General features: G+C 41.8%; 1 protein-coding gene across 2 annotated transcripts in view; it reads left to right on the plus strand.

The window, feature by feature from the left end:
- shroom4 (shroom family member 4) overlaps positions 1 to 26,866 on the plus strand; it is a 62,867-nt gene continuing 36,001 nt past the window's right edge. Inside the window, exons 1-2 of one of the 2 annotated variants that reach the window (XM_011487645.4) lie at positions 1 to 368; positions 19,446 to 19,597. In XM_011487645.4, coding sequence (XP_011485947.1) covers positions 228 to 368; positions 19,446 to 19,597 — 293 coding nt within the window. In that variant the 5' untranslated portion in view covers positions 1 to 227. Of the gene's footprint in view, positions 369 to 7,189; positions 7,279 to 19,445; positions 19,598 to 26,866 lie in introns of those variants that run through there. The other variant, XM_078935950.1, reaches the window with a different exon arrangement.

A 26,866-nucleotide genomic window follows, 5' to 3' on the forward strand; every position in this document is an offset into this window, starting at 1 on the left:
TCCATTCTGGGGTTCCTTTGTGAAGGAACAGGTTCACCGGAAGTTGTCCGTGACCCACACTAGCTTGATATTGGCCAAAACTTTCTGCCCTCCCCCGTTTCCTCTGATCCCGAGCTTCCACCATCCATCTGTTGTTCATGCTGGAGCCGCGATGCGGAGTCCTGGGGTATATTACCGGAGTTAACGGACGGCTAGCCTAGGGCGCGAACCGAGCCAGAAGAGGTCCTATGGACCGGCAGGAGAGGATGGAGACCGTCGAGCAGCTGGTGTCCTTCCTCCACATTCAGGTCCAGTTGAGCGGGGGCGCACCCTGGGGGTTCACGCTGAAAGGAGGGCTGGAGCACGGCGAGCCGCTTATCATCATCAAAGTTAGTAAGCTTAGTTTGAAAACTTTTCGGCTACTGTTCCACGCGTGGAAAGAATGCTATCACTGACTGAGAAACTGTTTGCACGTTCACGTTAGGCTTGTGCTGCAGGCAGTTTATCTGTTTCCAAATCTCTCTACGTGTTTACATATATAGTGGAGCTTTATTTTTCTTCTTTTTTTTAATAATATATATTTTTAAGACGTTGTTGCAAACGAGGCTGAAGTTCGCGTCTGATTTTAGGCATCTGATTTGAGATTAAAGGACAAGATCAGAGGAAATGAGCGGTTACATTTAAAGGATCCTACTCGATATCTATTGAAGTTCAAGGACTGTAGATTTTCTGATTAATGTTATAGCTCATCTGTGAAAGTTCCCTGGTTTATGAAATCTAAAAATGTACTTGTTTTATTTGTTTGTTTGTTAGTTTGTTAATGGGTGGATGGATAGAGAATGAGAATGTAAACTAAAGCACAGAGACAGTTGAAATCAGTCAAACACTTTTACAAAAGGGATAAAACAAGATACTGAAGTTTTTTTGGGAAAACCAAATGAACACTTTCTTATTTGTATGTTTGTTAGTTGTGTTTTTGTAGTAATCCCATATTTGTGTTGAATCTTTGACACAGCCACAGTAGTGAAACAGCTCAGATCCTGCAGAGAACAGATTTATTCAGTTTAGGGTTTGTAATTATGAAATAAATGGATATTTCTCTGTTTCACATAGGAAAGTCTAGATTTAAGTTGGGTCTGGATTAACCTGTTAAGCATCCATTAGTCTGTTTAACAAGTTTCTTCTTTTTTGTTTTAGCAGGCCATATTGAAATAGTGAAATGTTGGTATTGATTTAAAACTTTATTTAGTTTTTAAAGTCCCACTCCATTCATCTTTGGATTTTTTCTAAAAGCATTTCCAGTTGTCTTTTATTTATGATTTTGCAGTTTTTAGCCAAAATAAAGGACGTAGTTTCTGCAGAGTGGCAGTAGTTTTTTAGAAATTTGCCTCCGAGTTGTGGGCGGGACTGCTGGTACGGGGTAACCCTGCCCATCTTTTTTACCCTCACACCCCCAATCCAACAATAGCAATGCAACAAAAATGAAGTGTTATATCGGAGCTGTACAGCTTCAAGCCAGATGCCAGTTCAGACAAGGAAAACAGAGACAAACATCCATCTAGTCGTCTACAAGTGAATGGATCAGAATGGAGGTGGAGTAGCTTGAGGCTTGCTGATGGTAGTTTGATGCAACAACTGCAAGCTTTTTCAAACAGCATGTTTTCATTTGGTCCTGATTTACACTGTTTTAGTCTTCATTTTATTTCTATTTGTTCTCCATCATCAGATTACCACAAGAACATGTTAAAAACACAATTTTCATCGAATTTGGTCTTTAAAGCTTTTAGGTCATTATTCAATAGGTGGTTTGTCGTTTGGCTTTCTTCAGTTCAGTGGGAAAAAAACAATTATTATTTCAGACATGTGAAAATGTATGTAGAACAGCAAAATAGGACAAAGTTATATAAACAAGTATTCAAAAGTGCATTGGGATTATATTGCATTATATTCCTAAACCAAGTACTCCCACTATCAAAGTTCAGTGCCCTGGCTAAGAGTACATTCAGTTACAGTTGCACATGTACACAGTTGTACTTCTCATTTCAAAACACCCAAATGAAGAACACAATCTTCTTTTTAAAGCATGCAATTTTATAAATGATAATTTACTGTTTTGTTTTATATATGTACATTTTTATCAATAACCCTATTTCTGTAGTTCTGCTTAAACTGTTTAATGTTTGGACATTGTTTCAAGAGTTTACTGGTTCTGTCCCACAGCTTCTTCTGCAATGTTGTGCCAGAAGGTAGTAGATGTCTCCAAACCTCTTCTTATTTGGAGCTGCTACAAACAAGGAAAACATCTTTGAGCATGAAAATATTGTAACATGAAAAATAAATTGTCTTTTTCTAGAGGTGGCAGTTTGCTAAAAACTCTTAAATTTTCTCTTATTTCTTCTGTTGACGAGTCACAGCGGTGGCAGCAGTTTGAAATGTTGGCTGATGTGCACTTTGATTCACCACAGCGTGGGGAATGAAGAACTTTGGCTCAGTCACATGGAAACTTCTGCAGACACAACCACACAGCTACCCAGCCCATGGGAAAATATGAGTGGGACCATTGAAGGAGACAACAATCAGGCTGTGTTCTTTTGCACTTGTGCATCTAGTTCTGACTTGCACACTCTAACAAAGAATTTAGGCAGTTGAAAGAAGTGTGTTTAGTAAAGATTAACCACATTTCTTTTTTCAGGACTAATTCCGGTCATTATTTGGCAAGGAGGCCGATGAACAATATTTAGGCCAATATCTGTTTGCAGTAAAAGAGAAAATACAGTGAGGTCAATAAGTATTTGATCACCCTGTGATTTAGCAAGTTTTCCCACTTAGAAAACATGGAGGGGTCTAAATTTTTCATCATAGGTGCATTTCCACAGTGAGAGACAGAATCTGAAGAAACATTCAGAAATCATGTTGTACAATTTTTAAGAACAATTTATTTGTATATTACTGTGACAAATAATTATTTGATCACTTGGGTTAAACAACTTTAATATTTGGTGCAGAAGCCTTTTTTAACAATTCCAGAGGTCAAACGGTTCCTGTAGTTCTTCACTAGATTACTACACACTGCAGCAGGGATTTTGGCCCACTCCTCCATACAGATCTTCTCTAGATCTGTCAGGGTTCGGGGCTGTCGCTGAGCAACACGGAGTTTCAGCTCCCTCCAAAGATTCTCTATTGGATTTAGGTCTGGAGACTGGCTAGGCCACTCCAGAACCTTGATATGCTTCTTACGGAGCCACTCCTTGGTTTTCTTGGCTGTGTGCTTCGGGTCATTGTCATGCTGAAAGACCCAGCCACGACCCATCTTCAACGCTCTGACTGTGGTAAGGAGGTTTTTGCCCAATATCTCACAATACAGAGCCCCTTTCATCCTCTCCTTAATACAGTGCAGTTGTCCTGTCCCCTGTGCAGAAAAACACCCCCAGAGCATGATACTTCCACCCCCGTGCTTCACTGTAGGTATGAAGTTCTTGGGATGATGCTCCTCCTTCTTCCTCCTCCAAAAACGCCGAATGGAGTTTAGACCAAAAAGTTCTATTTTGGTCTCATCTGACCACAAGACTTTCTCCCATGACTCCTCTGGATCATCAAGATGGTCATTGGCAAACTTCAGACGGGCCTTGACATGGGCTGACTTCAGCAGGGGAACCTTCCGTGCGATACATGATTTTAAACCATGACGTTTTAATGTATTACTTATAGTAAATGAAGGTCCCAGCTCCTCCCGTGTAGTCCTGGGCTGATTCTTCAACTTCCTTAGCATCATCGATACCCCACGAGCTGAGATCTTGCGAGGGGCCCCAGTCCGAGGGACATTGACAGTCATCATTAGCCTCTTCCATTTTCTGACAATTGCTCCAACAGTTGTTCTTTTCTCACCAAGCTGCTTGGCAATTGCCCCGTTGCCACTTCCAGATTTGTGAAGGTCTACAATTTTGTCTCTTGTGTCTTTTGACAGCTCTTTGGTTTTGCCCATGTTGGTAGTTAGACTTCTAACTGATTGTGGGGTGCACAGGTGCCTTTATGCAAGCTAACCACCTCAAACAGGTGCCACTAATTTAGAAGCATGAGCAGAGTGGAGTTGGACTATTTAAAAGCAGAACAGCAGGTCTTTGCTGGTCAGAAATCTATCTGATAATCAAGTGATCAAAAACTTATTTATCACATTAATATACAAATAAGTTGTTTTAAAAATTGTACAACGTGATTTCTGAATGTTTCTTCAGATTCTGTCTCTCACTGTGAAAATGATGAAACAATTTTAGACCCCTCCATGTTTTCTAAGTGAGAGAACTTGCTAAATCACAGGGTGATCAAATACTTATTGACCTCACTGTATGTGTGCCAAAAATATAAATCATAAAAATTTCAACACAACAATAACACAACAAATAAAAAAATAATAACGAATGGAAAAGAAATAAGGGAGTTACTAGGCTTACAAAGTTAATAAAAACCTCAATAAATAGAAACATTCAACAATTACATTTTGGGTGGCTGGATGGGTCAGTTGGCTGGGTGTCAACTGTCACGAAGGAAACCTGGGTTTCCTAGGGCCTGCAATAAGCAAATATCCAGTGTGAGTCCTTAGGCAAGACCCTTCGCGCTGCTGCCTATCCGGGTCTCCCTGTGCTTTGATAATACAGGGTTGTGTCAGGAAGGGGATCTGGCGTAAAAACTCTCTGCCAAACCAGCTGTGCAGATTACTGAAAGCTGATTTGCTGTGGCAACCACTAAAGGGAGAAGCCGAAAGGTGAACGGCAAATATCAAATCAAACTTTATTTATAAAATAGCGCTTCTCATGCATTGCGCAGCTCGAAGCACTTTAACAGTAAAAACAAAAAAAAACCACAATATTACAGTAAAAACCTAAACCACCCTTCCCACTCCCCTCCGTTAAAACATATGACCCATGACCCCCAAGTACAATGAATAAATACTATGTAAATTCTAACAGAAATATAAGGCTTGGCTCTGCTGTAAGGAAACAGTATTTGGGAATCTCTTCATACCAGGAGCCAGCTTGGCCATAGAAACATCGCCACAGTGCCCACCCAGATTGGGATAGCAATGGGGTCCACTTCACAGCCGTGAAGCTGCAAAGTTAGACTCCAACCGCCCCAGCAAGGGCAACAACTGCAGCAACAACCACCAACCAAGCCGGCAACCCTGGCAGAAAAGACTCCCACAAGAAACACTGGGGCTAAAATTATGATAAGATACTAAAATTAAAGACAGAAGATGTATATAAAACATAAAATAGAGGATAATAAGATTTATAAAATTAAATCAAATACATAAAAGAGCCTATACTAAAACTAAGAGACTAAATTAACAGTTAAAATCTACTAAAAGTGAAATTAGAAAGGTGGGTCTTGAGCCTCTCCTTAAAAACCTCTGTAGTCTCTGCGGCCCTGAGGTTCTCCGGCAGGCTGTTCCACAGGCGAGGACCGTGATGGCAGAACGAAGCCTCACCATAAGTTTTGGTCCTCACCTTAGGAACAACTAAGAGGCCAGCACAGGAGGACCTCAGCGAGGACCTTAACATGGAGTCAAAAAGAACGCCCAGAATTCTCACACATTGAGAAGGCTTAAAATTCTGAAGATGTGGTAAAATCATCTCTCTCTTGTCTTCAGAGACGATGATTAAAACTTCCGTTTTGTCCTGGTTAGGCTGTAGGAAGTTTTCTGCCATCCATGACTTTATATCTTTAATACAGAGTGTTAACAGGTTCAAGGTCATCAGGAGACACGGCAATGTAAAGCTGTGTATCATCAGCATAGCTGTGAAAGTCAACGCCGTTTCTCCTGATGACATCCCCAAGAGGCAACATATGTAAATGAAAAAATATTGGATCTAAAATCGACCCTTGGGGAACCCCACAACTTCTTTCATGGATTCTTGAAGAGCATGTATCCATAAAAGTGTCGATCTATAAAGTAAGAGTAAAACCACTTAAGAACATTTCCAGCGAGGCCCACTAGACTCTTAAGTCTGTCTAAAAAAATCTTGTGATCTACTGTATCAAAAGCGGCACTAAGATCCAGCAGCACCAGAACAAAAAGTTTCTGTGAGTCGTAGTTTAGTTTTTTAGTGTTCAGTCGTGGGCCTTTTGGTGCTGAGTTTACACTCTCTCTCGCTGGCTTACAGCCCCTCACACCCCCAATTTAACATTAGCGGTGGGAAAAAAAGACGAGCAATATCGGAGCTATTCCGTTGTACAAATTTGAGACAGATACCAGCTCGGACGAGGAAAAGAAAGACGTACATGGATCTAGCCATCTACCAATGGATGCATAAAGGCCCGTTCACACCGGGACGAATTTCGCCAGCGATTTTCGCCTACGTTTAACGCCTCATGACTAAACAAAGGGCACCAATGAGAGTGTGCACACCGACGCGAAAAAACGCCACGTGTCGAAGCGTCAAAAAAAAAAAAAACGCCTCGGGTTCATTTTTTTTTTTTGACGCCTCACGTCGAAATCTATTCGACCAATGAGAATGGCGCGTTTGCACACGTGTCTGGAGCTTCTGAAGTCACAGTAAAACACAACTTGGGGGCGCTCCAACACAAAACTGCCTTGCTGAGCACACATACCAGCGAAGAAGATGGACGCCAAGTAGCGTCTACACTGCCGCGAAGAAATAATGACGGACATTCTAAAATATCCCCGAACCAAGCACCAGTTGGAGCTACTGGTGCTTGAAATATTCATGTTTTCTTTGTATTATTCTGACAAGCGCGTAAATACTTGCTCTCTCCTTCTGAGTGAAAAGCGACTTTAAGAAGCGTAAAGTTGCGCAGCGCCACGTTGTGTACAGGAGAATTTCTGTTTACATTAAGCGCCATCTAACGTCAGGGAATGAAATTGCATGTTCGCTCGGCTCATCGTCAACGAAAATCGCCTGGGTGTGAACACAAAAAACGTGGCGAAAAACACTGGCGAATAATCGTCCCGGTGTGTACGGGCCTTAAGAATGGAGAAGGGAGCTTGTCGCTTGCTGTAGTAGCTTCAACATCACACTTACAAGCTTTTTCCAACTGAATTTTTTCATCTGCTGCTGATTCTCAACTATTTAAATAAATACTCAGAAACGCAATCTGAAGCCAATTTCAAGCCAAAGTCCCCAGAGAAAACCCACGCATGCACAGACTCCACACAGAAAGGTCCCCCATTGATGTTCTGTTTTTGGGCCCCCAGCCGGGACTTAAACCAGGGGCCTTCTTGCTGTGAGGAGAGAGCACTAACCTCTGCAGCCCTGAGCAGCCCCTCTTTCAACACAGAAAAAGGTAAAAAAAAAAAATTAAACAAATATTACAGCTTGACAGTTTTCTCTCACAGATGATGCGTTGCGCTTTTTTCTTGTTGCGCAAACTTTAGCCAGTATTCTGTCATTTTAGTGAACTTTCCTGCAACAAAACTAGACTGAGCTGAGTTACTTCATCTCTCAATCACAAGCTTTTACTATCATGGACTGTTCCCAGATCATCCCCATCCTTATTTCAAGTGGTGCACAGACATGTCAGGGAGGTACTGTTTATGCTGAGCTGCCTCTTTAGTTCATTAGGCTGTTACAGTGTTCTCTTCTCATTAACATTACAAGTAGTTGTAAGATTTTAGGGGAGATTTCTGCATTAACATACCTTGCATACACTCCTCACTGTTGTGTGTACATAAGGATCCTTCAGCATCCACTTCTGATAGGCTTCCGTTTGTGTAACCAATCAGCTGATGTCGTGGGTGGGACAATGCTGGAGACAGAGCGACTGGATCTGAGCCAGAATAATGTTGTTTTAAATAGATTTTATGCTGGCCCACCCAAATAAAAAAGGCCAATGCCCAAATATGTAACGTAACAATTATTAGTGTTGATATCAGTCCTTGATCAGGTGATACTTAGTGTTTAATAGTTAAAAGAAACAACAGAAGATCTATAGAAATAGTCTTAAATTCCAATGCACAAAACAATACAGAGTACTGTTCTATTTTAGCACAATGTTTCCTGAAATAAGGCTGAATGTTTTTTTAAGGAGTGATCAGTGTAATCCAGAGGATTATGTGTCAGAAGGAAGGACAAAATAAACTGTGATGCTTGAGGAAGTGTTTACTGGTTTAGAGAATGTGTATTGGTTTTTGTTGGTAAGTTATCCAGATCTGCAGGAATCTCGAGAATTCATATTTTGACTTTTTGAGGCTGTGGTTGCCTTTTGAATGTGTAGTCTTCAAAGGGGGGGAAGGGTGGTGATACAAGCGATTTGGTCAACATTCCACCAGGAGCATAACTAATTACTGCAGAGGATGTGAGTGTGTGCGTGGGTGTGGTATTTCATATACACAGTGTTTTTAGACTGCTACACTTGCGTCTTACTGCTGTTGGCTGGCAGTGACTTCCTTCCTTGGAGTTGATGGGAGCATCTGTCCTGGTTTTGCCCAGTTTTTTATGTCAAGTTTAATTATATTTCATGAATCACTAAAGGGAAAAATGAATTGTTAGGGATGGGTATCGTTAAGGTTTTAACGGTACTACTACAACTCTTATTGATACTGCTTATCGATCCCGTATTTTAACGATACTCTTATCGATGCTTTTTGAGGACGAAAAATAAATAGATAAATAAATAAATAAATAACAAATTAAGAACATGAAGTGTTTTATTTCCTTATTATGAAACAACTTTGTTTTTTTAACCAAACCTTTTACTTTATACATTATAATGTTACATACAAACTTGGAATACACGTGGATGTGCTAGACCAGGGGTCAGCAACCTGTACCTTTCAAAGAGCCATTTGGATCAGTTTCCCAATGAGATGAAAGCACACCGAGCCGCAACACTAGGCGTGTTAGATTATAAGTTTTCAATATATATATATTATCATATTACCTTTGGCACACTAAAGAACACATTTAAAAAAAATGAAATGGGAGTTATTTTCGCAACTCATTTTCCTACCCGGAAGTAAGATGACTTGATTAGAGCTTATAGTTTATTTTGTTCTGCCCAATTAGCAGTTTACAGAACTGTGTTTTGTTGGACAGATTTCAGACCACTTAGTTTATACGTTCTACCTTAGGCCTAATTCTTAACATTTAGATTCCTTTGGTTAACATTAGGGGTGAGCTGTCCAGTGTATACCGTAAATTCCGGACTACAAAGCGCACCCGATTATTAGCCGCACCCACCCATTTTCACGTGTTTAACTAATTTTATACATACACAAGCCGCGTCGGGGTACAAGCCGCATGAATTAGGCAACATTGTCATCCTGACGGATCACTTCCTGACTCAGAGTGTAAGTGTGATTTATTAGCACACAGTGGGTGGAGTCATTTTTGCCTCAGGCTCATGTCTTTGAGTTTATCTGCATCTGCCAAACAGTATGCACCTCTATTCTGTTCACAAGTTCCTCAGTTATGGTTTTTATTTTTATTATTTTTTTTTAACTTATTGACAATCTAGGTATCACACATAAAATTACAAACAGTAACCATATAATCAACATTACATCCCTCAGTTATGATGAGGAAATTTACATCCCCGATCCCCCATTTCCCATGAGTCTTAGGGGCTAAAGGCGGGGCCAACGCCCGGCTCGCCATTCTGTTGTACGTGTTTAAGAATGAGCAGCAGTGCATGGAGGGGTGAACGGGTAAAGCTCTCCTTCCGCTTGTGTCGCAGCAGCGTTATGGGAGTAACAGGGCTGTTTAAAAAACACGCTAGTAAAATAAAGCAGCGACGACTGAAAAGCGCGCGCCTCAGCGCGATACGCGCGCCTCCTCGCGGCGCGTGGGTCAGAAGTTTCCTTCCACAACAAACACTTGCTCCGCGGACGCCTCGAGTAAGCCCTGGCTGCAGCCTGCAGAATGGCTCGACGCCTCCGCGCTCCCGCGCGCTCCTTGTCTCCCCTTCCTATCTACTCCGACAGCTCTGGCCAGCGCGGCTACAGGGAGGAGCGCTTCGTCCCCATTGCGCCGGTGGACGGAGCAAATCGTGTCTGTGCAGAGCAATCGGACTTAATACTGTACGTTTTGCGTATGAGGGGCGGATGCGTTGTTACGCGTGGGAGCCTTCAGACTGCCATCGGCCCCGCAGCTCACACGACACGCAGTCTCCAGCTCACACGGAGGCTGTGAGCGTTTCAATGCAAATCTCTGCTCAGTCCTTAGAAACCGTTAACACGACCACGTCAATTTGTGTTTCCAGTCGTGTCCCGACAAAATAAAGGCTGATATTATTGCCACATATTTACGTGCAGCCAGCCGAGTCACTATGACTCAGAGGTAAATGCACTCCTGAGCATGCGCTGTTCTCTCCGTCACGCAGCTGACCGGCTTTTCCAAACCCGTTGGTGATTTTTTCACGCTGCTTTTAACGATTGCTTTTAACTTGAAAGCTTTATCATATTGTAGCGGCGATCACGTGCACGTTGGGTCTAATGGCACCAAAGGATTCTGGGATGCGGCTGGACATGCGTGTTTCGTTTTGTTGAACCATGACTGAAGTGTCTAAAGGCCCGTACACACCGGGACGAATATTCGCCAGGCGTTATTCGCCAGCGTTTTTCGCCACGTTTTTTGTGTTCACACCCAGGCGATTTTCGCTGACGATGAGTGGAGTGAACATGCAATTTCATTCCCTGACATTAGATGGCGCTTAATGTAAAACAGAAATACTCCTGTACACAAGGTGGCGCTGCGCAACTTTACGCTTCTTAAAGTCGCTTTTCACTCAGAAGAAGAGAGCAAGAATTTACACGCTTGTCAGAATCATACAAAGAAAACATGAATATTTCAAGCACCAGTAGCTCCAACTGGTGCTTGGTTCGGGGATATTTTAGAATGTCCGTCATTATTTCTTCGCGGCAGTGTAGACGCTACTTGGCGTATATCTTCTTCGCTGGTATGTGTGCTCAGCAAGGCAGTTTTGTGTTTGAGCGCCCCCAAGTTGTGTTTTACTGTAACTTCAGAAGCTCCAGACACGTGAGCAAAAGCGCCGTTCTCATTGGTCGAGTAGATTTCGACGCGACGCGTCGAAAAAAAAAAACGAACCCGAGGCGTTTTTTTTTTTTGACGCTTTAACGCGTGGCGTTTTTTCGCGTCGGTGTGCACACTCTCGTTGGTGCCCTTTGTTTAGTCACGAGGCGTTAAACGTCGGCGAAAATCGCCGGCGAAATTCGTCCCGGTGTGAACAGGCCTTAAGACCTGAAGTCAGGTCCATGCTGTTTGGCTGCTTAGAGGTGTGTTGAAAAACAAATGACTTGTGTTTGATGTTAGAGAAATCAAACCATTCACTGTGTCCAAAAATACGTACACGGCGGCCGCCAATAAAATCCAATAATTAGCCGCCGCAGGACTGTAAGCGCAGGAAAAAAGTAGCGGCTTGTAGTCCGGAAATTACGGTAATTGTCTATAGTTTGTAGAAGCAGTATGAACGTCTGGTGCAGCATTTTTTACCTGTCAAAATGGCCATAGAAATAATTGGAAATTAGCTTAATAGTTGTATATATATATATATATTTTTTTTATGGAGAAATTAACTCTTCTAAAAATACAACAAATTTCAGCGAGAATTCTGATTGTGTGTCTTGCACTTCATGCACAAACGTCAGGTGGGTCCTTGCCCTGCAATGATGTCCTAATCATATGCTGTAGATTCACGCAACGAGTGTGAGTGTACAGCACAGAGCAGTGTGCTGTGTATCTCACTTCCACACTCATCACTCCTATTCTTTTGCCTTCCTGATGATGCTCATTGGAGGCCCAGAGCTCTCCATTTTCAAACAAATGACCTCAGAATCTTTCCGCTCTGTACACATGTCCCACTGATGAGCTACTCTCATTGTCAACCAATCAGTGAGCTGCGTAGAAGTAACCCTCCTGCGCTGTTCTGTTGTCCATATAAGGCCCTCAAACAATCCAGGTAGAACATTGCGATCACATATCACCTTTGCATTGTAGTCCTCCACTTGTAAAATGTAGTTGTGAGGCGGTAAATGACCTTTTACCTTGACCACAGTGAAGGTGATTTTCTATACTAACATTGGCAAATAGTTGAACGTGTAATTTGATAGAAAGTGTACAGTTTTTGTTTTGGCTGTGGAACGTTGAATAAGCTCTATACCTTACACAGAGTTCTTGAGGATTCAATCTACATTCACTTTTAGATTTAGAGAAAGTGCCCCTAACTAAGGGCTATCCAGGTTCTGTACAATCAGAGGAGGTTTTTAATCTCCCGAATTAAGTCCAACCTGTTCCCAATGCCTGTTTGGATCTGTCAAGGATTTTATTTGTCACAGTTTTTCTTCATAATTTTTATTGACCAAATTTCTTGATGCATCCAGAAGCTGCAGGGAGTCTGGTATGGGACTGCAGGATTTCACTTCTGCTTTTGGAGTGGATGTCATTGTGTTGGCTTCATCAACCCAGAACCTTTTTATGTATTCTGGGGAGATTTTGACAAGAGTGTAAAACGGCTGGAATGAGAATTAACTTATCTATTTTGGAGGCCGTTGATCTTGACCGTAAAAAGGCAGTTTGGCCTCTCCTGGTAGGTGAAGGGCTCGTGCCTCAATTGAAGAAGCTTAAGCTTATCTTATTACGTCTTATCTTAGGGTCTTGTACATTGGTGAAGAAAGGATGGAACATGAGATTAATAGTCAGAAAAGTGCAACTGTTGCAGTAGTGGAGGCATTACTGTAATGTGGGCAGCCATGCATTAAAATGTCCCACTGGGAGAAATTCATCTCAGTGCAGTGCTTAAGTATGCTGTGGTTGACGGAGTGAATGAGAGTAAGGTGTGCAGCATCCAGGAAGTGGGTTTAGAACTCTGGAGATTGTTTCCGCTGGTGACCAGAGGGGTAAACAGAGAGAGAGAGGGATAGACAGAGACAAGAGGGTAGGCCTCTTGTGTTGGACATATTTTACTTTAACAACAGGGGTTATTAATCTTCAGACAAACCAGAGGTATGTCTGAATAAACCCCTTTTGTAATCGAGGCCAAACTTTATTCATTTTAATAATATTTGAAAATCTTTTTTGTTGGACCGGATGGAAAAGGAAAGAAAGGAAGAAGAGAGAGGGATGTTGGGGGGGGGTAGGAGGGTGATAATAGGAGGGGGGGGGGTAAAACCATGAAGCAGCATAAAGCAACAAACTACTTGATGTTTATCATTACGGAAAGGTTCAGATGTAATACAAATCTCAAAGGGCGGGGCCCTGTCCACACACAAACTCAAATGTTATAAACACACCTGCTAGCTGCAAAAATGTCCACATGTCAACATGCACACAATACAGATAGTGTTCACACATGTATACTTATGCCTTCAAACCAACTAGTGTGAAATATTTCATTCAATCAATCACGCAAACTATTAGTGCAAAGGTAAGCTAACACCTGTGCTTAAGTGAGTGTTTATGTTCTTCTAAAATGGATGGCAGAATGTGAAAAGAAGGAGGGAGAGTGCCCAGCCACACCCACACCAAGACCCCCGCCTCAGCAGCCACGGCAGCCAGTACCCCCAAAGCCACACGGCAGCAGGCAGAGAACAACCGCCCCCGGGCGATCACATCTGCCACCCAGGCCAGGGCCAGCAGAACCGCCCCGAAGCCCCCAGAGCCAGAGAGCAGGGAGGCATGGGGGGAAAGATTGTGGGGGAAAGAGGTGCTGCCCCAGCCCAACCAGGAGAGCAGCCCCCCCGCCGCGCCAGGAGGGCCCAACGCCGGGGCCCACCTGAGCAGGGTGTCCACAGCCCCAGACGAGCACCTCATCACCACCCAGGAGTTCTGTGCACCCCCCCCCCCCAACCCCAGGTACGAGCAAGGACCCCCCAAGGGAGACCCGCTCCGCGCTCCAGGCAGCCACCCACCTGGCCCACGGTTGGTCCAGAAAGGAGCAAGGCAGGGGCCAGCCGGCCCCTTCCCGGTAGGGGTGCACCCCGGGGAAAAGGGGGGCCCACGAGGGTTGTTGTAAACATGGCCTGACCAGGCTTCTGGCCTTGCCATAAAGCTCAGGGATCCCTCCCCCTGCGTGGAGAGAGAGCTGCTGGGCCCGGGAAACCAGCACCCAGGGGACACGGCCTCGTTGCCAAGGGTCCAGTACCCCCTACCAGGGATGGGTTAGGGGACAGATGGTCCAAGGTCCCACCTTCCTTGCGAAATGCGTGTGTGTGTGTGTTTGTGAGGGTGTGTGTGTGCATGTGTGTGTGTTTATATTGGAATGTATATTTTGAGGGGTGAAGGGTGTGTGTACTAAGGGGGTGCAGTTGAAATTGGCGGGTATTTCTAATGTGATGGAGCGTTATCATTCATGAACAGAAAGTTGGGGATGTGTTGGTGGAATTTGGGGGTGACAATGGGTTCTAAGATGTCTTTGAGGGAAGAACATGCAGTGACTGGACCATCTACAATAACCTAATCAGTTTTGCTCGGACTGGTGATGTCTGCCCATTCTGTCGCACCTCTTCCATCAAAGTAAATCCTGGATCCATGTTGTCCTCTGCGTATCGCTCACCTCACCCTCTCCAACGATGCTGATGACCATCATTTCTGTGCAAGGTGACCCGACCCTCATTAGTGAACAGGACAATACACCATAGCTTTATTGTCTACGTTCCACTGTCTTTTGCCCACTACAAACATTTAAGGCAGTATCTTGGTGTCAGTGAAGTCACCTGCAACGGTCGTCTGGTGTTCATGTTAAAGTGATTGAGGCCGTTCCACAAAACCGTCCTGCAGCTGTGTAGCAGTTGCAAAACCATGTCTAAGTGCAGAGCTCCCTAGGTACTGGTCATCGTTGCAGTGTGTCACTTGCAGGGCTCCACTCTTGGGTCTGTCACAAACTCTAACTGTAGTTTTTTAATTTAATGCAAGTCTGCTCAAGACACTTTGACTCACCAAGTTCACCATCAACATCTGATCTCAAGGTGCGCTACAGCTTGTGTGGAACACACAAAACGAGGTTTCTTTGTCAGCCCAATACAATTTCTTAAAGGTTTAAGGATGAAGTGAATACCAAAACAAACTGTTCTCACATCTAGAAAGAAGAAGCCCACCCTCTTTAAAGTCCCACTCCAATCATCTTTTGATATTTTGTATAAGTATTGCTAGTGATTTTTTAACTACGTATATGCCATTTTTAGGCAAAATAAACATCTTGGATCCTTTTTCTAGGACATAGTTTCTGCATACCAGAAATAGTTAATCAGAAATTAGAGTTGTGGACGGAACTGTTGCCAGGGAGTAGTAAGCATGCACTCAATTTCATCATGCCTTTGATTACCCTCTCCTGCTAGCTTACACCCCCTCACTACCCCAAGCTAACATTGCAGGTGCCACAAAAAAGGAGAGCAATATTGGAGCTATCCGCTGTACAGTTTTGAGCCGGATTCCAGCTCAGACGAGGAAAATGAATGGGTACATGGATCTGCAAGTTGATGCATCAGAATAGAGTGGAGCAGGTAGCTTGTGACCTGCCAATGGTAGTTTGTATGCAACAACTACAAGCTTTTTCAAACGACATTTTTTATCTGATCTTGATACACCACAGAAGAAATACTTAGAATTTTTTTTGCTGAATTCCTTTATACATGTCTTTCATCATGAGAAAAATGCCACAAGAACGTTCAAAAGCACTAAAAACAGAATTTTCCTTGGAGTGGATCTTTAAACATAAGAAAAGTTATCCATAAATGGATATGCAATTAAATTTTCTGCACAGTATGAAGTTTACATATTTCAACGGTTGTAATAAAATTGCTGTTAGTTTCACAACAAATGATCACTTTTATATTATATTGACATTAGCTCTATGACATTTGGCCAGCTCAAAAAGGAGCAATAAAATAGTAATACTATTTTAATAATGGTGATACAGTTGGCATTTATTTATAATAGTACGGTCAATCAGAACCATCAGCCTGTACTACAACTTCACAGAGATCTGTGTTTGTTGGGGACAAAGAGATCTATTCAGTATCTGAGCTAAACTGAACAAACATTTGTTCAACAGATGATTATGATATAAATAACTTCAGAGATCAGAGGCAGGGCAGAATGCAAGTTACAAAAACACAAACAGCAGTAAAACCGGGAGAACGGGAGCACCAAAGGCATAAGGGTCATGCAGAGCAGTAGGATTGGAGAGAATCTGTCTGATTGCTCTCCCATAGCTGTCGTCAGCAGGGATCCATGTGGAGCAGTGATCCCCAACAAGAACACAAACAGTGCCAGGAAAGACAGTCAGCTGATCTAAAACTCATCTGTTCTGAAGGGTCATGAGATGTAATGCAGTTAGTCAAGTTTAAGCTTCAGTAAGTGCTGCAGCGGTGCCGGCAGCAACTGTTTCAATTCTCAGCATAGCTGTTGTTACGCTCCCTTCTCCCCAAGGGATGAAGGAGTCATGCGGGTGAGTGGGAGACCTGTCTTTGCAACTGTAAAGGGATCTGGGCTTGGACAGAGCGTAAAGGAGCACTAGGAATACACCTACCATTCCTACTAGTAGGCAAAGCAAGATGCAAGTAAATACCACAAATTCAACAATTTCTGTGGGCCAGGTGGAGTCTGTATTGTGTTGAGAGAAGGGAGTTAGGTGAAGAAGAATTCATATAAGAATGGCATGCAGAGCACATTGATGGTAGAGCAGTGTGTCCTTGAAACAGGCCCTAGGTTGGATCTGGCCATAGACGAAAAAACGTCTGGAAAATAGAGGAACCTTATGCCTTCGTCACAATTGCCTTTATGGGGTGGATACAGGTTTGTACCCACCTCAAAAGCCACCTAATCACAGACATAGACATTAAGGTTGATGCTGATTGGTCAGAAATTCTTCCAATCAGCTTGTAGAATGGATCAGGTTTGTGCATGATTGGAAGAATTTTGGCTTTTGAGGCACATTTGTTACCTGTTGCCCTGCTCTGTTTCGAGCACAGAAGAAAAAGAATATCTCTCAAGTAAAAATTGTTTTGTTTGTACATATTTTTGAGTTTCAAGTGCATTTTTCTGTTACAAATTATAGATAATTGTTTGCAAACACATAATTTTTAAGGTTTTACGCTCAAACACTGAGAGTTGCACTTGGTATAATGGCCCAAAAATATCTATAGTTGGCTGCCAGTCATTGACTGTAGTTGCTGGCAGGTGTTTCAGTGCATTTGGATGTGACTGTTGTTACTGGCAGGTGATACTAAAGGCCAATGGCAGATGGTGGATGGTGGATCATTGCCAGCTGTGGCAGATGTCTCTGTAAAGCTGTGAAATGGAAACCTGTCAGGGGCGGTGCCACAGCAACCATCTACAGCAGCTAAAAGAGACAAACATTCAAATCATTAAAGCTGGACAAAACGACCTCAGAATGGTAACACGCCTTTATTACCATGGTCAGAGCGAATGCTCCATTCTGATTGGCTGCTGGGTATGGAATAATATTAATAATTGATACTTTATTTATCCCACTGAGAGATGTTAATGCTCGCCATTGATGTGGTAATTGCCCCCAGTGCAATTACTCATCCCCCTCTGGGAATCAAACCCTGGATTCCTGCGTGGTAGCCTCTCACCTTACCAACCGAGCTACCCAGCTGCTAAAAAGTGATAATGGGCAGTGATAATGTACAACTAAAAAATAAGTTCCGGTCACATAGCTTAAATGTTCTATATCACTGTGCTGGCTTCTTTAAAACAAACTTTTGCTTCATCATCTGGACAAAAACAAGCAGTAAGAGGTGAACTTTCTCTCTGAACCGATGCCTTATTTATCATGACGAACCGGATATCACTTTCCTTTGCCGCTGCGATTGAGGTCAACGCCAACTTAGCTGTTACAATGACAACACGCTGCACCACATAACAAATAGTCCCCTTTTCATTGCACAAGCGATTTAAACCGAAAATATAACAAGAATAAAGTAATAAAAGTTGATTGAATATTTATTTCTTTTGTAAGGGACCATGGTATAAGCAGGTTAATGGCCTTTAAAGTGTCCATTATCAGAAATTAAAGCAGTTCACGATAGCAACCGGTTCAGGCTTTTGCATCGTCAATTAATTTCTATAAATGGACACTTCGTCGGCCACGATCCCTTACTTAAAATTCACTCAGTCCAGCATTTAACACTTAGGGCCCATATTTTAATAACTATAAAAATAAAATAATTCTCTTTAGTGACAAATATTTTTAGGTCCTGATCCCATTAAGCAATAGTTCCTTTCGTTTAGAAATTAGCATATGAAAAAAATTAGCTTGTCATGACAAATAATAGTTGAACGACTTTGCTGTGGTGACCTGATCAGTTAAAAGATAAGAAATATATATTTATATATCTCACACAGATGCTTCTTCACTGGCTGCTGTTTAGTTTTTGTGTCCTTCTGTAGGCATGCTAATTCCACACTGGGCGCATAAACACGCGTTTAAGCAACCACCTCCAATGAAAAATCAATGTGAACACGGGTATATGTGCGTTTTTAACTTCCGTGTTAAAACTCTTGCTTTCACACGCCTCTACGTAAGTTTTGAGTCCGCTTTCAGGTTGTACGTACAAAACACGTGTCCATTGAACGCACGTTAAAGTCAAACCAGTTAAACTTGACCAATTAGGTACTCTGATTTGGTAGTGATGTATGAGTAGCGGCGTTTTTCATTCATGGAAGTGCCAACCGTTACAAAGGTGGTCTTGGAGGACAAATTTGAATAAAAATTGCGGTTTATGCCCGGCTAGAATTCTATGGCACCAAGTCTTTCATATATCGAAATAAAGCTGTGAAAGAATAAGTCTGGATCAATTCTGCTTCCACATTTTGCACCAAGCCTTGTCCAACTGTGAGTACATTAGCTAGCATTGGGAAGCAACAGCCGAGTGTGAACACCGTATGCTAAAAGCGTGTTGGAGAACCTGTGTTCAGCACAGTCTTTATAGCACAAACTGCACAGACTTCCAGATTAGACAATTGCAAAAGGATCAACTGGGGCCTTAAAAGTTTACAGAGCAACTTTTACAAAGTTGAAAACTATACTTATAGGGTTGAATCTGTTTAACAATACATCCCTTGGTGAAATCTAAACTCTTTAAAGTTATTTTCTAGATTTTTGTTTTGATATTTTATCTCTCCATGTTAGAATACATCTACCATTAAAAGTATAGAATGAACATGTCTTTATTAGTAGACAAACCAACTAAATCAGCAAGGGATCAAATACTTTTTACTCTCACTGTATAAGAGTCAGAGTGTTACCTTAGTTACCAGAGGACCAAACACAAACATCACCAGTCAATCTCAAAGAATGGGATAGATTCTATGTCATCTTTTGGAGACCCTCTAAAGTTTTCATAACGGGCAATTTACTGGAAGTAATCCTTTAAAAAAAGTTGTTTCCTTTACATGGGTACTATATTTTATTTGTAACGTTTTCTGTCTTATCCTGTCTTTAGTCTAACCAATGCCTTTTTTTTGTCCTAGATGGAGGATGAAGGAAAGGCTGCTCAGTGCAAAAAGCTGAAAGTTGGTGATGAACTCATCAACATAAACGGATCTCCCCTGTATGGCAGCCGGCAGGAGGCCCTCATCCTTATAAAGGGATCGTACAGGATACTGAAGCTCACAGTACGGAGGTAAATCCCAAATAGTCATTTTATGTGTGTGCATAAACTTCTGCTGCAGCATTAATTCCAGTTATTCATCCATATTATGCTTGTCAGACATGATAATATTCTCTGAAGGAGTAAATGTTGAGATTTTAGATGCAACAAAACATGAAATGAGTAGAAAATATCCCTGTAATCTTTTGGGCTGCTTGTGAAATTATGTAGACTTCTCCTCCATTATTTCCATTCATTAAATATTTACAAATTATAGTTAATGTCTTAGTATCATGTCATAATTACAGACACTAAAACCAACAGCTGCCCCAACCCAGAGGGGCGGTTTGCAGGTTAAGGTTGTTGAATTGGACATCCACACTATTAATAGATTAAAACAGACCTTGTTAACAGTTACAGATGATGTGAGGTGAACGACCCCGGTGCTGGGTGGTGTGTTGTCACCATGTCCATATTTGTAGCATTAAGCTATGTTTACGTCAGAATTGTGATGGAGGTTTAAGAAGGTGCCTAACATGGGTTCTTCAACGCATACGGTGTTCACACTGGACTGTCGCTTTACTAGCTTATATACTTACAGTTGGAGACTTGGTGCAAAATGTCAAAGCGGTGCAAATCTTGCAAATCTTGCTTCAAGGGTTTAATTTCACAGCTGTATTCCAATATATACGAAAGACTTGGTGTCATAGAATTCCGCCCGGGCACAAACTGCAGTTATTAATTTCTCCATCATAATCAATTTTCACACTGTTGGCACTTCAGTGTATTTAAAAGGACGCTACCCATACTTCACTACCAAATCCGAGTCCCTGATTTATCAAAGTTCAAATGGTTTAATTCTTAACACACATTAAATGCCCATGCAATTTGTCCATGGAGGCCAGAAATGGACCTAAAAACTTGCGTAGCGATGAGTAAATGTGAAAATTTTGAACACGAAAGCCTGAAACATGCATTTATTTGCATTTACATAGACTGGACGTAGTCACTTGAATACCATTTTCTGAGCCTGCTGTGAGTGTAGCATTAGCTTTACCAGTTACATCGTCTTGTTTGATTCGCCTTAAAAATATCAATGTTTATAGAACCTCTCCACAGTTCAAACATTTAACACTGGAGCTTCAGCTCCACTACCGTAACTCTTCAACCTTAAGTAATGTGTTGCAAATTAGTACACAGCTAATACCAAATGCCACCTTTTTCCGCGTCAGAATAAGTTGATCCGCAATGATCGCGTAAATGGTCGAATAGTTGCAGTATGTGAAAGAGCGTCTCTTATGTAGGCGTCACAGACGACAGCTCCGGTTTAAAATTGTTGAGACAGTTTTGGCAAAGAGGGCCAGATTTGGTGGGTTGTACTAGAGACAAATATGTTTTAACCATTATTGTAAGATGCACATTAGAGATGGTTTTTTCTACAATTAAAGTAATGGCAAATATTTTTGATTTCATCTTCTTTCTCTTTCGGCTTTTCCCATCAGGGGTCGCCACAGCGAATCATCCTTTTCCACCTCACTCTATCATGGACATCTTCTACCCTAACATTAGCCAACTTCATGTCCTCTGTTAAGACATCCATGTATCTCCTCTTTGGCCGTCCTCTTGCCCTCCTGCCAGGCAGCTCCATCTCCAACATCCTTCTACCAATATATCCACTATCCCTCCTCTGAACATGTCCAAACCATCTCAGTCTGGCTTCTCTGACTTTGTCGCTGACACAGGCAACATGAGCCGTCCCTCTGATGTACTCGTTCCTTATCCTGTCTAACCTGGTCACTCCTAAGGAGAACCTCAACATCTTCATCTCCGCTACCTCCATCTCAGCCTCTTGTCTCTGTCTCACTGCTACCGTCTCTAACCCATAGAGCAGAGCTGGTCTCACCACTGTCTTGTACACCTTTCCTTTGAGTCTTGCTGGCACTCTTCTGTCACACAACACTCCTGACACTTTCCTCCAACCGCTCCAACCTGCCTGCACTCGCCTCTTCACCTCTTTTCCACAATCCCCATTTTTGATTTCATATTAATGGTAAAATAAATCAGCTGTTGATTTACTCAGAGGTGGATAAAGGGTCAGAAGTGCACATGCTGTGCTGCTAAAATCTAAGTGTATGTTGACATATTAGGCCAGGGCGAAAGATTGATTGAATGAATTAATTCAATTTTTTTGTTACTGTGATTTAAAAAATAACTATATTGAGTTTTTGTGTAATGGCGCATTTTTGGCTCCCCAGAGCTTCCGTAGCGTCAGTTTCACACAGCGGTATGGCAAGTGACAAACAACATCACAGCACACACGAAACAGCAAGCGACAATATGGCTACCGGTGAGAGTGGGAAGTTTGTTACCGAGAAAGGAATAAAATCATCTGTTGTTGGAACTGCTATAGGTTTGCTGCCACAGACGTGGAGGAAGAGACCCCACGCTGCAACATTTGCCTAAAGCCCATCGATCGCAGTCAAAGGCAGCAGCACCACAAACCTATTCCAACATCTGGGGGAAACCTTTTGTACTGTTCTCCTTCACTCTTGTAACTTCAAACATGAAGGCGCACCCCCAACACTTGTGCACGCTCTCACTCACTGTCGCGCGGCACGCGCTCATTCCTCTTACACATGCAGCATGCTGACACACATACACATACTCATTCTACAACACCTAGTTAGTTCAGTAGTTAGATAGTTAGTAGTTAGATGTTACTGTTATTTGTTAATAAAGAATAGTGCGTTGTAATTATTAGTTGTACCGGTATTCATTTGTGACACAGCCACCGCAGATTTTGTGTTCGGCGGCGGGCGGGGGTATGGTTTGTGTGCGGTTGACCGCGACTCCTTCTGCTTCATCCCCACGGTGATCAAAAATCCCACACCGTCACTGCTCTAGTTTATATTTTGTGGGACACAAAAAAAAAATGCGACTTCTCCAGTACCGATAGCAGAACCGTTGAGGTCAGATCTTGAAGAATGTTGCCCCGGGGCTCGTTCAATACCGGGGCTCGATACCCATCTATAGGAAAGGGGTACGGTGGAGAACAATCACCGAAGCGGTCGTTTGCATACAGTCAAACCCATGGTACCCATACATGCCGTGGAGAAGACGGGGTTTATTTATTTAATTAAAACCTGAGACCCCAGATATGAGCTGTATTGTTAATCCTTGAGAAAATGGTGCTACTCTCAAGGTGAATGTTTGTCTCCTTTTAGTCTAGACTACAAAGTGTAACATAAAACACAGCTGGGACTTTAATTCCAAGAGTGTGTTCATTTATTTATTATTCATCCCAGAAATGGGGGTTACATTTGTCTTGGGTTTGATTAAATAAAAGCAAAATTTGCTTTAAGTTGTCTGCCGTTTGTACGTATTGCTTTCCTAAGGTAGGGAGGGTTCAGGGAAAAAATTGGAAATCAAATAAAAAAAAATCAAATTGGCGATTTTATTTTTAGGCCATATCGCCCTATGACATATCTCAATTTTTCTTCCAAATTCAAGTATAGATGAGTGTCTGCCATCTTTTAGTGAAACAAACATGCTGAATTTATGTTTACCTAAATAAAGCCCACATTTTAGAAGCTGGCTATTGCTATTCAAATATACCTACAGATCCATCTCTTTCCAATATGTAATCCATGAAAATGTTGTGTCACTGTTCATCTGAAATGACTCAAAATCTGGATTATTCCTTCAAACATAATTACCCTTTAGGGAACCCGGATTTGGAAGCCAACAAAGAAATTTCGATTACAAGACATCATATTTTATTTTCCTTTCAGATTACCCTTCATGGGTCGCCACAGAGAATCAACTTCCCCATCTAACTTTGTCTTCTGCATACTCTACTCTTGCCCCTGCTAGTTTCATTTCTTTGTTAACTAAATTACATCATATACATGTTATTGTTCAATCCAAAGGAAATGTAGTGTTGTTGCTAATAATTTACAGTGAACTGGAGTTTAGCACAGGGTGAGACATAGATGTGTTTGGGTAACACCTTATTTTCATTTAAGATCAGAGGCTTTGTAAGCATTTTAAATAAGCTTCTATAAATCTATGTTCTTATAAGTAACAAAACCTCCAAATTAAAAAAGCCGTCAATCTAACAGAAAAAATGGGGCAGGTGTCAGTAAACATTGGTGACAGGAGTTTTGGTTTGGTCATGTCTTTTTTTGGCCTAGAGCTGTTGATCGTCAGAGTTTAAGGCTTTCTTTGCCTTTCTCCAGGCTAGACCATGCAAAGGGCAGTGTATTGGCCAAAGAGACGGGGTTTTTTGAGGCATGTGGTCAGAGCTTCTGGGGTGGCCACTGACCCTGTCATGTGGTTGCGGTGTGTGACCGGTTTCACTGTCCTTGTACCTCAGAAATAGACTGAGTTCTGTAAAAGCAGCAGGAGGCAGACCTGGACAAAGCTTAGGTGCAGTGGCTCCCAGACCCTAATAATCTTCTAATCCTTAATACTAACACTAGTGACATGGGTGTTGGAGTTCTTTCTGGGACAAGCGAGGAATGGCTTTTTACGGTTAAAGCCTTATTTGTGCAGATCAAACGGGACCTGTTGGCTGTTTCCTGGTAATGCAGCGTATATGCTTCAGTCACAATTACCTTTACAGGTGGATGCAGGCTGTCTGCAGATAAAAATGGTCAAACCTGTACAGGGAATGCAAGTGGCCCACACATAATATCAAGATTGTAGACCGCTCAGTGAGCACATAGACTAAAAATGTTCTTGTACATTTTTTCTACACGGATACTGTGGGCCCCAGCTCATAGCAAACTCGTAAACAACCCGTAAGGGTAAAGTAAGAGTGGAGACCCTTCACATTGTTGACTAATCAGATGGAGCCTTTTTATCTTAGATGTTCACCTCCTTTATTGACGAGGGTCATTTGGAGTGTAATTTTTAAACTGTTGCTATGAAATGGGAATGATGTTTTTGGTTATTTTATTATTTGTTTATATACTGCAAATTATATCGTTATCGCAATATTAATCACTAATATCGTATATCGCAAGTTTTCCTCATATCCTGCGGCCCTAAATGTGGCCATGTATTGTCAGATTTTGAGTGAAAACCTTCTTCCATCAGCTAGGGTATTGAAGATCAAATGTGGCTGGATCTTTCAGCATGACAACGATCCCAAACACACTGCCCGGGTAACGAAGTAGTGGCTTCTTAGAAGCATTTTAAGGTCCAGATCTCAACCCTATAGAAAATCTTTGGAGGGAGTTGAAGTGTTGAAGTATTGCTCCAAAATGTCACTGCTGTAGAGGAGATAAGCATGGAAGAATGGGCCAAAATATGAGCAAGTTTTTGAAAACCTTGAGAATACTTACAGAAAACATTTGACTTCTGTCATTGCCAACAAAGGGTATAAAACAAAGTATTGAGTTGAACCTCTGTTACTGACCAAATACTGATTTTCCACCATCATTTACAAACAAATTCTTTAAAAGTCATACAATGGGATTTTTCTGGATGTTTTTTTCATGTTATCTCTCATAGTTGAGGTATACAATATGATGAAGATTATAGGCATCTCTGACATTTTCAGGTGGGAGAAGTTGCACATTTGGTGGCTGACTAAGTACTTTCTTGCCCCACTGTAATTGTGCGCCCCTTGCGTGCCCTTTGGATGCAGCCTGACTGTTACAAATGAGGAAATTCAATTCAATTCAATTTTATTTGTATAGCCCAAATTCACAACAACAGTCGTATGGGCTTCGTATCGGTAATTGAAAAAGTTAAACATAAAATCAAAAGGATCATAGGTACATAGAATTCAATAGGAAAATACTGGACATCCCTGCCCTTAGACCCCCCTTCGCGGTAAGGAAAAACTCCTAAAAAAAACCTGGATTCCAGAAAAAACGAAGAAACCTCAGGGGTGCCCACATGAAGGAGGGATCCAGAAAATTCAGAAAATTGTAAGTGTAGTTTGTGTTGACATCCTACTGGCTTCCTACAGGCACTTGCATACGGGTTCTTATGGGTTAAGGTGGCTGCATAAACTTCCAGGGCACTGAAGGACAAAGCTGCGTTCCCCTTAAGATGCAGCTTCTTCTTCCTACAACCCTTCTTACAACCCTCCAAAAACAAGCAGCACCCATATGAATCAACCCCATACTGGTGCATGTTGCTACCATCGTAATTCCCACTTTGATGTTTATGCTACCTGGCTGCTTATCTTACTGCAGCCTAAAACATTGCCTAAGGCATCAGCATATGATTGCTGGCCCACCCTCCAAGCACCTCTGTGTGGCAGGTAATGTCGCCATTGCAAGGCGCTGGAGGAGCAGGACAGTGGCTGAGGTTTCAGGGAACACTGACCAAACAATGGAAGCCAAAAACATTTTACCCCAGAAAAATATAGTCCCCAAAATGTTCACAAACAATCCTTGTTTGAATTTTGATCAGTCTTAGGGGAATAAAAAGTTGTTGTGCCAGGAGGCATGAGACTGAATACTTTGCCTCCCGGTACTCCTTTCTAAACTGAACAATGAACATTTAAGACATTCCTGACATTCCTCAAGACCTCTTCCTGACACACTTGCACATAGTCACACACACATATTCGAGCATGCAACGTGCACAAACACACACACCTTTCTAGGCCTTTGTATAACACCCACTGTTCATAATATTATTGTAACAAATCTTAGTTAGAATTTTAACACAAAACAAAGAAAGGGCTGTGTATCTTAGTGCTTTCAGTTACAAGGGGATGTTGTTAAGCAAACGGATGGTAAAGAGGAACTGGGACAGCATAATGAATAACTCCAAAATATTAAAAACTAAACACAAAGTAAGATGCATCAGCCAAACTTATAAAGTTAATTCTGCAAGTGCCAGGTTGGACCTTAAGCTTTATTTGGAACTGCCTTAATTTTTGATGATATACCGTAGGTTCAATTCCAAAGATTTGTTGTCATTCTTTTGTTTTGTCATTAAGGCTGGGCGATATGGAATTTTTTATATCTGGCGATGACGATATGTATTGCAATAGAAACCAGATAACTATATTTGTCAACTTTGAACACTCTGTTGCTTATAGGAGAAATGTGTAATTAGCAGGTGGTTTAGATTTAAACACTTATTTTCTATCATACTTTAAACATAACAGATCCACTGAAGTAACATGATGCAACTTTTTTTTCAGATAACTAAAAAAGGTCACGAAAAACCTGGAAAAGTTTGGGAAATTAAAAATGCAATTTCTCAGTTCTTCAAAAGTTAATGAAAAATTACATCTTCTGTAAAGTTTTTGAAAATGAAATGTTCATATTTTGG

The sequence above is a fragment of the Oryzias latipes genome, chromosome 18, assembly GCF_053564925.1.
Source record: "Oryzias latipes strain Hd-rR chromosome 18, Olatipes_Hd-rR_3.1".
Taxonomy (NCBI): domain Eukaryota; kingdom Metazoa; phylum Chordata; class Actinopteri; order Beloniformes; family Adrianichthyidae; genus Oryzias; species Oryzias latipes.